Below are 10798 nucleotides of genomic sequence, written 5' to 3' on the forward strand. Positions count from 1 at the left end.
CAAACAAGGTAAGGGTATTTTGATACATGGATAATTATATACATTTAAATAACTTGAATTTATTTTATATATAATAATTTTTTATAAATTTAGATGAAGACATATTTCTGAATATTAATAAATATGAATATCCAAGAACTAACAAAACTTTAAGACAATTACATAAACAACAATGGCTAAATTATTACAATTGTTTAAAAGAAATATATGCAAATATAGGGTATGAAAAAATCATCTATCCGCATGCACTCACAGCATTAGAAGGAACATCTGTAACGTGCGTTTAATGAAGATAATCGCGAAAAAATTTATAATATGTAATTATGATAAAACTAAAAAGTTTGTGTGAAATTTAATTTACAGTTTGAAATGTCAAATTTGCATCTCGCCTGTGGAAATACACATGGCTAATTTAATAAAATGGTATTTCAATAGCGATAACAACAGTACTGTTAAAAATGCAATACAAAATACTGATTACATTTTTAATTCACCAGATAGCCAATATATCATCATGTATAATGTCAAAGTAAATTCAAAGTGTATATATATATATATATATATATATATATATATATACAGAGTGTCCAAAAAGTCCCGGACCGGTCGAATATTTCATAAATTATGCACTTTAGAAAGAAATGTTTCAAACAAAAGTATGGCTTGAAGGGGGCCATTAGTTAGTGGCAATGCCACTAAATGATTTGATCTTGGAGAGTCATTTGAAGGTGACGTAAAGGTCACCTTCAATTTCTTAAATGGAACTCCCTATTTTTTATTACATATTTGTGTAGCTTATCTCGAGAGCTTTCCAAAACACTATAATAAAGTATTTCTTCATTGAGTACTTTTCGAGTTATGAGGCTTGAAATCATTTCTTAATTTTGCATAAACCATAAAATATCTAGTAAAATATTCATTTTTCGATTATCTTAATACTTTCATGTACAAAATAATGACAGGAATCAATTGGTGTAAACACATAGTTGTTTTTAAAAAAAAAATATGTAATTGTTAATTGCAAATTACATATTTTTTTCTTAAAAACAACTATGTTTTTTCTTTACACCAATTTATTCCTCTCATTATTTTGTACATAAAAGTACTAAGGTAAGATAATCGAAAAATGAATATTTTACAAGATATTTTACGGTTTATGTAAAATTAAGAAATGATTTCAAGCCTTATAATTCGGAAAGTACTTAATGAAAACTAACTTAATTATAATGTTTTGGAAAGCTCTCGACGTGAGCTACCAGAATATTTAATAAAAAATAGGGAGTTCCATTTAAGAAATTGACGGTAATCTTTACGTGACTTTCAAATGATTCTCTCATGTCAAATCATTGCCACTATCTGATGGCCCTTCAAGCCATACAACTTTTGTTTGAAACATTTCTTTCTAAAGTGCATAGTTTATAAAATATTCGATCGGTCCGAGACTTTTGGGACACTCTGTATATATATATATATATATGTGTGTGTGTGTGTGTGTGTGTGTGTGTGTGTGTGTGTGTGTGTGTGTGTGATATGCAAATACACTAAGATTATATGTAAGAAACAAATCTTCTTTTTTTAAGTTAGAGCAAGCGGGAGTATATTGGTGTGAAATAGGAGATACTGTGGGACTAATTCATTATTTACATGTCGATAGCGAGGCGAAAAACTTATATTCAAATATAACATTTCAAATGCCACAAGCAGCATCAATTGAAATGCTGGATTATAAGTTAAAAATTTACACTAGTTGGACAATTTGGAGTCCCTGCTCTGTGTGTGATGCAGTTGGAATAAAGCTTCGATATGGCTACTGCACTATTTCCCTCTTAGAAACATCAATAAATAGATATTTCATTAATAAAAGTACATTAATAATCGATATATATATTACAAAAGGTAAATAAAAAAATAAACTTTCTTTTAAACTTTTGCTAATTCTACTTTAAGCTGAAACATATAAGTGGGATGAAATGCATGAAAATATAATTCCACAAATGGCAACAACAAATTCAAATCCAAAAGTTCAATTAAGGACGGCATTATTATTATTTAAAAATGAATTACCATGCAAATCAAGTTTTGTACCAAAACAAATACAATTAATGCCGATTATTAAGAACAGAAGCATTGAAATTATGAGACGATTTTGCAAGGTATTTACATAAAACCAGAGATAAGACTCCTAATCCCTTCCTATAACTGTTATGGTATTAATAAAAAGAAATATCGTATTTTTCTTCCTTTCATATTAAAAAAATTTTTAATATAAAAAATTTCTTTTTTTAAATTTTACATAAATAAATAAGTAAAAAACATAATTAAATACATAAATAAAACATAAATAAATAAATAAAACATAAATAAATAAATAAATACAATTTAATTTATGTACGTTATATTTACAGTAAAATATTTTATGACAAACTTTATTTTGTTGAACAAAATTTAGAATTATTTATTAATTCATAAGAAAAAATTTTCAATTCTCTGAATATTTTAGAAAATAATATGAATGATAAAAAATGATATACATATTAAAAAATGACTACAATATAAAAAGAGAAAATTTATGTATACAACCTGCAAAGAAAAAATATTTTCTTAATATTATAAATTCATTGCAATAAAGAACCAGTAACTTTAACAAAAATTTAATGAATAAAAAAAAATAGATAATTATTCTTATACAGATAAAATGCCAAAAAAATATGATATTTGAAGTGCATGATGAAAGAGGTAACATACTCGAAAGTGCAAACAATAGTGCTGATATATATTCCATAATTCAAGAATTACCTCATCCATTACCATTAATCGCACGTAATGTAATTTATGAAAAATATAACAAAAAAATCAAACTCGTCTGTCCAGGGTAATATAAAATTAACTGCAAAGATTATTGAATAATAATAAAAATAAAAAATGATACAAGTTTATTAATACTTTAGAAACTTGAATGCAGATATCCCAATTATTTGGCAGATTGGTGACAAATTGATAATTCCATCTCTTATACAACTTCAATCAAACGGAAGGATTCATATTAATACTCAACTTCATATAATATTTGAATCCTTAAAGTTTGAGGATTCTAATATATATAGGTAAATAAAATTGAAAATCTTTTGAATAAATAGAAGTTGTTGCATATAATAATACGTAAATTTTGTAGAAAATTTCTCTAAAAACTAAATAGTTGTCTATAAAACAATAATTTTTTTTTAATATGATACGAAGTAATTAAAATAATCTCAATTTAATATAAATAATATAAATAATTTATATAAATAATTTATATAAATAATTTTGTTTGTTAATAATAAAAACATTCAATTTTGAATTTATGTTAATCAACCATTTAATTTCTAGAAAAATTAATTTTCTATGAAACTTATGCATTTTCATTTGTAAATGACTTTTATTCACTCAAGAAATTTAAAATTGATTTTTACTTTATATAACCCGTTTTATAAAGAACAGTTTTAATAAATCATTTAATTTCTGAAATCAAATATTAATCAAATCTGTAGACTGAGTAATATTTAAAAATTAATTTTTATTCTTAGCTGCTGGCAAAATAATGAAATTGTTGGAACAATAAAGTTGAATGTAACTGGAGAAATAGAAATCAAACTAAATCACAATATTATTTTAATTGGCGCCATTCTCATAATTGGTATAATTTTAATGATATTTTGGAGAGCATTCAAAGGACGAACGCGACAAACAATCCATTAGAATTTTGTAATACAAATTAAACTACTCATTCTTATCAACAATTTGTAAAACATGTGTGTATATATACATACATATACTTACGAAAGATAATGAATAATTTTCTATAAGTACAGTAGAACCTGGAAATAGTGTACTGTACAGGACTTTAGTCCATTAAAACGAGATTATTTCCATATTCACATTATTGAAAGTAAAACATGCATGCTGCGTACTATTTCGAGATGTCACTGTACAATACATATTGTTACTAGAATATTTGAATAAAGTTACCACAATAGTTTCTCCAACTTTTCTCATAGAAGGTGGTATCATTTCAGATGTTAAATTTGCTGGAGGGTCTATGCCATTAAGTTTTTGCTTAATGAACCACATAGCTAAGGCAAATTGTTCCTTATTCAATTTTCCATTTTGACAAGTATCACATAAACTCCTAATTTACATTAAACATATTTCTATTATGATCATGATTAATAATTTTTTATAAATTGTTATAAGATTATTACTTCTCTCACCATATATGTGCTAATACAGGATGTGGAAGTCCACTTTGTAAGAAGACATCTTTAATTTCTAAACCAGAAACAAATCCATCCCTATCCATGTCAGCTTGTAAAAATAGTTTCTCCGCGATTATTTGATCTTCAATTGAAACGACCCATTGATGCATGTTTGTCTGTAAATATAAAGCACAAACAATTTTTGATAACATGGAAATATTATGGAATTGTTATTATAATGTTTTCTAATTATAATCCAAGAGATAAATACTTTTACTACATCTAATCCAGTTAAATTCTTTGCAACCGTTGTATTTGGCAAAGGTGGAATTGGTGGTGGTTTCGATGACGGTGATGCTATAGCTACTACACTTATTGGTATAGGAGATTTAGCCTTAGGAATTATATCTTTTCTTTTACCAAGTGGCATTAATTCTGGTGGAAGTACATTTGGTATCGCATATTTTTCCAATGCTTTATATACAAGATGCATAGCCTATATACAATAATAATTAGAATTATATAAAAAAGAAAAGAATATATTATTTAATTATGTTTTGATAAAGATGGACAACCTTTCATAGGTAGAGAAAGTGAAAATAATCCCATAAATTCCTATGCAATTTTCTTCTATAATATATCTCTATCAAGATATTTATCTTCAAAATTAAAATTTGAAAAATATTTAAATAATCATTTTAGATCATTCTTATATTTTCATATTTTAATAAATTGTAATAATTATTTTATATTTATTACAATCCTTATATTTTCAGATTTTAATAAATTGTATTAATTATTTTTATATGAAACAAAGAAAAATCATGATAGATTTCACATTGGATAGCCAGGGATGGATTATTTATAAGTCTTCTAACTTACAAAACTTTGAAGTCAATTAGTTTCTTTTATATATTTTTAAATGTTTTTATATTTTTATATTTTTAGGAATTTATAATTATTATTTTTGCTATACATACCTACAAAAGATTGCTCAACTTTACTGAAATATCCTGTATACATATTGTTATATTACAGAAAATAACTAATATAACATCAATGATGCTTATCACTTAAAATATATCTCAATGCAAAAATATATTTCTATACAGAAAGTATATTTCAATGTACAAAAAAATATTATTAATATTACTCAAATTTTAATTATATTCCTCAAATTAATTATATTCCTTGAATTAATACTACAGCAGTCAAAAGATTATTTAATTTATATATAAATAATTAATAAAAGTAACTCTTTGTAACTCTTTATGTTCTTTTACATATTAGTATATACTTACAACTACAAATTCATGTCTATCCAGCATACCATCCTTGTCCATATCTGCCAAATCCCAAATTTTTCCAAGAGTATCTAATGGAAGTTTGCTATCCATAAGAACACCTTTTACTTTATGTCCAGATATATATCCATTGGATGGCTGTAAACTATCAAAAAGTTGATCATATTTTGCCCGTTCTGTAGGATTAATTGACCAATCTCCATTATTGACAGATGTTATTACTGGCAGAGCATTAGTGATAGTCTTTTGTGGAATTGGAATATCTCCCTGATAAAGAAGATATACAATGTAGCATCTGATTCAGTTAAATAGGCAGGTAATAAATAATAAATAAATAAATAAATTATACATGAATAAATAAATAAATTATACGATAATAAATAAATAATAAATAAATAAATTATACATAAATAAATAACTAAATTATACATAAATAAATTTACCATTTTTGGTGGTGGCAATTCAAGACTTAAATTAGACATATTTAAGTCTTTTCCTGTCTGAGCTAGTGCGCATAATTTCAAAGCAACAAAGAGGCCAGATTTATCTAAGAAACCACGTGATTGTGGATCAGCCATATCCCATATTTTACTTAGAATAACATCACTAAGCTGAGATTTCTTAAGAAATCTTGCAGCATCCATTGCTTCAATTTGTCCAAATCCATTTGGATCCACCTAGAAATAATAGATATTTTTATTTATATGTAACTGTTTATATATTTTATACAAATATTTGCTCTTTTTCTTTTACAGATTTCATCACCTGATTATAATAAGCTTCATAGATTGCGCTATGGCTTCCAGCCACCTATAATCAAAAGATATTCATATTCATTCTCTGATATTTTTTGTAAATCAAAGCAACAATATAATAAATATAATAATAAATATAATCTAATGTAATAAATATAATCTAATAAATATAATAAATATAATAAATATAAATAATAACATAAATATAAATAATTCGACAAGAAAATAATCGATAAAAGAGTGGCAAAAAGTTTACGAATGCTTATTTTTATCGAACATAAATGATTGATAAAAATCATCAATAAATCATGAAGAAATAATATAATAAATATAATAAATATAATAAATATAAATAATAACGTAAATATAAATAATTCGACAAGAAAATAATCGATAAAAGAGTGGCAAAAAGTTTACGAATGCTTATTTTTATCGAACATAAATGATCGATAAAAATCATCGATAAATCATAAAGAAATAATCAAATATTTCTTTTTAGACAAGCAAAAATTTATCAGAGACATATATAATCCGCCATCGAATCAGGATAGCTTGAACTATCCGAGATACTATCACGATGAGGGAATGAAAATTCGACGATAAGTGCAATGATTTGGCGCGGATTACGATTAAATTTCATGAAGAGAAATTCCTTCGATGTGTACGAGTTGTATCAAATATTATATCTTCATAAAATCGTCAAAATTACAATGTACCTGCGTAGGTGACGGCAAAGCGGCCATGCTTGCATTAAATACTGGCTTAACCAATCAGACTCTCAATCGATAGCATATGATTTTAACTATTTCGTTAACCATATCGCACAACGGGCGTATATATTTTAACAATTATAGATATTTTAAATTGTTATCACGCTTCTCTATCATAATTGATAACTAACGATTACACGTAATATGGATAAAGAAAAAATTATCACAGAAATATCTGATAATATACACGTTAAAAATTCTTATTTGTCCAAAATAAGGGCGCATTCACATCTTGGCGGAAAAGCAGACATCGGAAAAGTTAGAAAGCCAATCAGAATTCGCGCTGATAATTCTTGGTCACAATTTTGCTTTAACTGACGGAGTAAGAAACTAACCAATCATATTCAATTATTTTTCTCACATTCAACTATGGTTGGTTAATTTCTTAGGGTGCTGTCACATGGCAGTCGGAATTTCGAAAAACGGAATCTCGGAAAAGTATTAGAGTGGTGATCAACCAATCAGAATTTTTGTCCAATCCAATTTTTTGATAGCCTCGCTCCCCATGGAGTGATTTTTACAGAAAACGGAATGTTATTCTAACCTCAAATTGTTTTTCAAATTAAAAAATTTCTTTATTTTATTTTCTGTTAACAATAATAAACAATATATACAAATATCACTTTTTAATATATTTTTCTATTGTATTAATTATTTTTTTTGGTCGGAAAACTATCAAAATAAATTTTTTTATTTTTACTAATTTCCGAAATCCTCCGAAATATTAGTCCATGAACAGCCCAGCCACAAAAAAACACTGGACCGACAAACACGCAACTTTTATTCTTGACAATATGATAACTATTTTATATGATAAAATATTTTAATTAAATATTTATATGTACATTAATAAATATTTATCAAACAATTATTTATTAACAATAAAATTCTTCTTTTAAAGATAAAAATTCAATCCCGTTTAATTCCTTGTTCTAGTATTCTAGTACATACTTTTCCGAGATTCTGGGTGCTTTCCATTTAGCGACACAAGTCGACACAATCGTCATTCTATCTTTTTTCAATGAATAACAATAAACAAAGGGTGCTTTCCAGCTATGGTAACACAGTGATACACTGTGTGACACAGTGTTACACAGTGTCGACTTGTAGCTGGAACACTTTTTAGCTATTTTATTTTGCCACTAGAGTGCAGGGCAGTCACTTTTAATAGTTGTCACTAGGTCTAAATTTTCAGAACGTTCCCACACAACATTATGTCGTCTTAAAGACGTCTAGATGTCTTTAAGTCGTCTTTTAGATGTCTTTTGGACGCAATATCACGCAATACCATTCTTAAAAAAATTAATGATACCAAATATGAAATGTTATGTTGGCACTCACGGGGGTGCTACAAAACGACGACACAGGCGAACACAGCATTTTTGCTGTGTACGATTGTGTCGACTTGTGTCGTAGTTGGAAAGCACCTGTGTCGACACTGTAGCGACACGGTGTCGCCTGTGTTGCTTGCTGGAAAGCACCCAAAGATAGAATGACACTTGTGTCGACTTGTGTCGCTAAATGGAAAGCACCCTCTGTTTTCCGAAATTCCGACTGCCATGTGACAGCACCCTAAGGCCCGTTCTACAATGAGTCGTAAGTCGTAAGTCGTAGGCAAGTTGACCAATCATGGTTGATCATTTTTGAAATAATTATTTTTGAAATAATCAACCATGATTGATCAATTTGTCTACAGCTAGCGCCAGACTATGCGCGATTCGTAATTCGTGATTCATAGAAATTCGTTGGACATTCAGGGAGATTCGTTATTCGTCAGTGTAAACCTTCCACACTATTCGCGATTCGCTATATATCATTCGTAAAGGTGCATTTTCACGTGCCGCTGAAACTGATCATTTGAGCGACAAAAATGATCACGTGACGACTTTTGTCGCTAAACTATCACAGCGGCAACTTGTGCACATGAAAAAAGATTGCAGCGATAAAATTGTGCTGTAGAAAGCAATAATCCTAGCAAACACAGAATATTGTGGCAATATTACAACATTGCAGCAATGTTGCGGCAATGTAGCTGTAATATTTTGGTTTGCTGGGATGATAGCTTTCAAAAGAAGAAAATATTATAATTGAATATCAAATTGTAATAAAATAATTCGACGAAAACGTCAAATACAATTTGAAAATGATATCGTTTTTATTATATTACTATATCGACATATCAGAAACAAAAAAGAATTATTGAAAAAAAAAATTTTGGGTCGCCACTTTTTCAAAATCATGATCAATATGGATTTTACAAAGCTATTTTACCGAATGTGAGATTAGAAAGTGCAAGATTTCTGAATTATTTTCGTATGTCATCAATGCAACTGGAAAATTTATTATATTTTTATTTTAGTACATACAATTAATACAGCACGGCAGCACTGTTAGCAATGTGTCAGCTTTTGACACATCATTTGAGCGATAATTAGGGATGGGCGATGTACGAAAAAAAAATCGAATGAATTAATTGATTTTTGAATAATCGATGTTGATTAATCGATTATTCACAAAAAGAATCGATGAATCGATTATTTTTCAAAAAAAGTGTTTTTTAAGGAGGAATTACACAAATCATCCATATCAAAAGTTAATACATTTAATACACTTTAATTCATAAATCTGACATTGCGCAAAGTACTTTTAGCTTTCTTAAATATAAAATTACTATTTAATTTGTAAGTGGGAGCAAATATTTGGTTTGTAAAATTACAATTTGCATTTTTATGAATTTCTTTGTACAATCACTATAAAAAAGTTTAATATAAGATGATATTAACAATTTTGAGATTATATTCTATAGATTAAATCTTTACCTTTAAAAATCTCATTGGAGACGACGCTTTATTACAATGAGATATTTTGATAAGAAAAAAAATAAAACTTCGATGTCTGACATATAAAGAATCGAACATCGATACATCGGATAAGGAAAATATCGAACCGATTAATCGATTATTAGAAAAAAAACTATCGATCATTGCGATTAATCGGTAAACATCGCCCATCCCTAGCGATAATGCTTTGTAATTAAACCGATCTAAACTACAAAATTGTGGGTGTTTACGACAATTAATCGGATTTTTGATCGGACTGAGCAGTAGTACTTAGCGATACTTTCTAAATTTCTCTAGATTAATCCGGATCAATGGTGTGTCTCTGAAGTAATCGAATTAGATTAACAACTTATTTTATAGAAAACATCTTGACCGGTATTCATAGTCCGGTCTTACATTTAAGATCATCTTAAGAACTCATTCCACCAATCAATAGCTGCATTGTAGTTATTTGATTGGTGGAATGAGTTCTTAAGATGATCTTAAATATAAGACCGGACTATGAATACCGGCCCTTATTCCAGTAAAATACATTTGTTTATTAATATATATTTGATAAATAAAGATATATTAATTAAAAGAATAATAAAGTATCTTCTATAATTTCTTATGATGTTTTTCACAATTTTTTCGATCAGACCGCAATTTCTTTCGATGACTGTTAATTTAATTCGATTACTTCAGAGACACATCATTGATCCGGATTAGTCTAGGGAAATTTAGGAAGTCTACCGCTGAGTACCACTGCTCAGTCCGATCAGAGATTCGATTAATTGTCGTAAACACCCTGTAGCTGCTGAATTATGAGCGACAAATCTGTCGCTTCAACTATTTGTTCCAACGGTATGTGAAAATGCACCTTTATAGAGTGAAAGAAAGTATGTTTGTCTCTTT

At 27.7% G+C, this 10798-nt stretch overlaps 1 protein-coding gene across 3 annotated transcripts in view; it reads right to left on the reverse strand.

Annotated features, from left to right (window-relative positions):
• Positions 1-7243, reverse strand: part of LOC105251139 (epidermal growth factor receptor substrate 15-like 1) — a 31135-nt gene extending 23892 nt beyond the window's left edge. For 2 of the 3 annotated variants that reach the window (XM_025414558.1, XM_025414557.1), the window contains exons 1-7: positions 7011-7241; positions 6305-6349; positions 5983-6216; positions 5537-5806; positions 4507-4731; positions 4251-4411; positions 4009-4168 (exon numbers count right to left, since the gene is read on the reverse strand). In XM_025414558.1, coding sequence (XP_025270343.1) covers positions 4009-4168; positions 4251-4411; positions 4507-4731; positions 5537-5806; positions 5983-6216; positions 6305-6349; positions 7011-7037 — 1122 coding nt within the window. In that variant the 5' untranslated portion in view covers positions 7038-7241. Of the gene's footprint in view, positions 1-4008; positions 4169-4250; positions 4412-4506; positions 4732-5536; positions 5807-5982; positions 6217-6304; positions 6350-7010 lie in introns of all 3 variants that reach the window. The other variant, XM_025414559.1, reaches the window with a different exon arrangement.
• Between the last annotated feature and the right edge of the window lie 3555 nt (positions 7244-10798).

Source organism: Camponotus floridanus, unplaced genomic scaffold (genome assembly GCF_003227725.1).
Source record: "Camponotus floridanus strain SB8 unplaced genomic scaffold, Cflo_v7.5 scaffold83, whole genome shotgun sequence".
NCBI lineage: Eukaryota > Metazoa > Arthropoda > Insecta > Hymenoptera > Formicidae > Camponotus > Camponotus floridanus.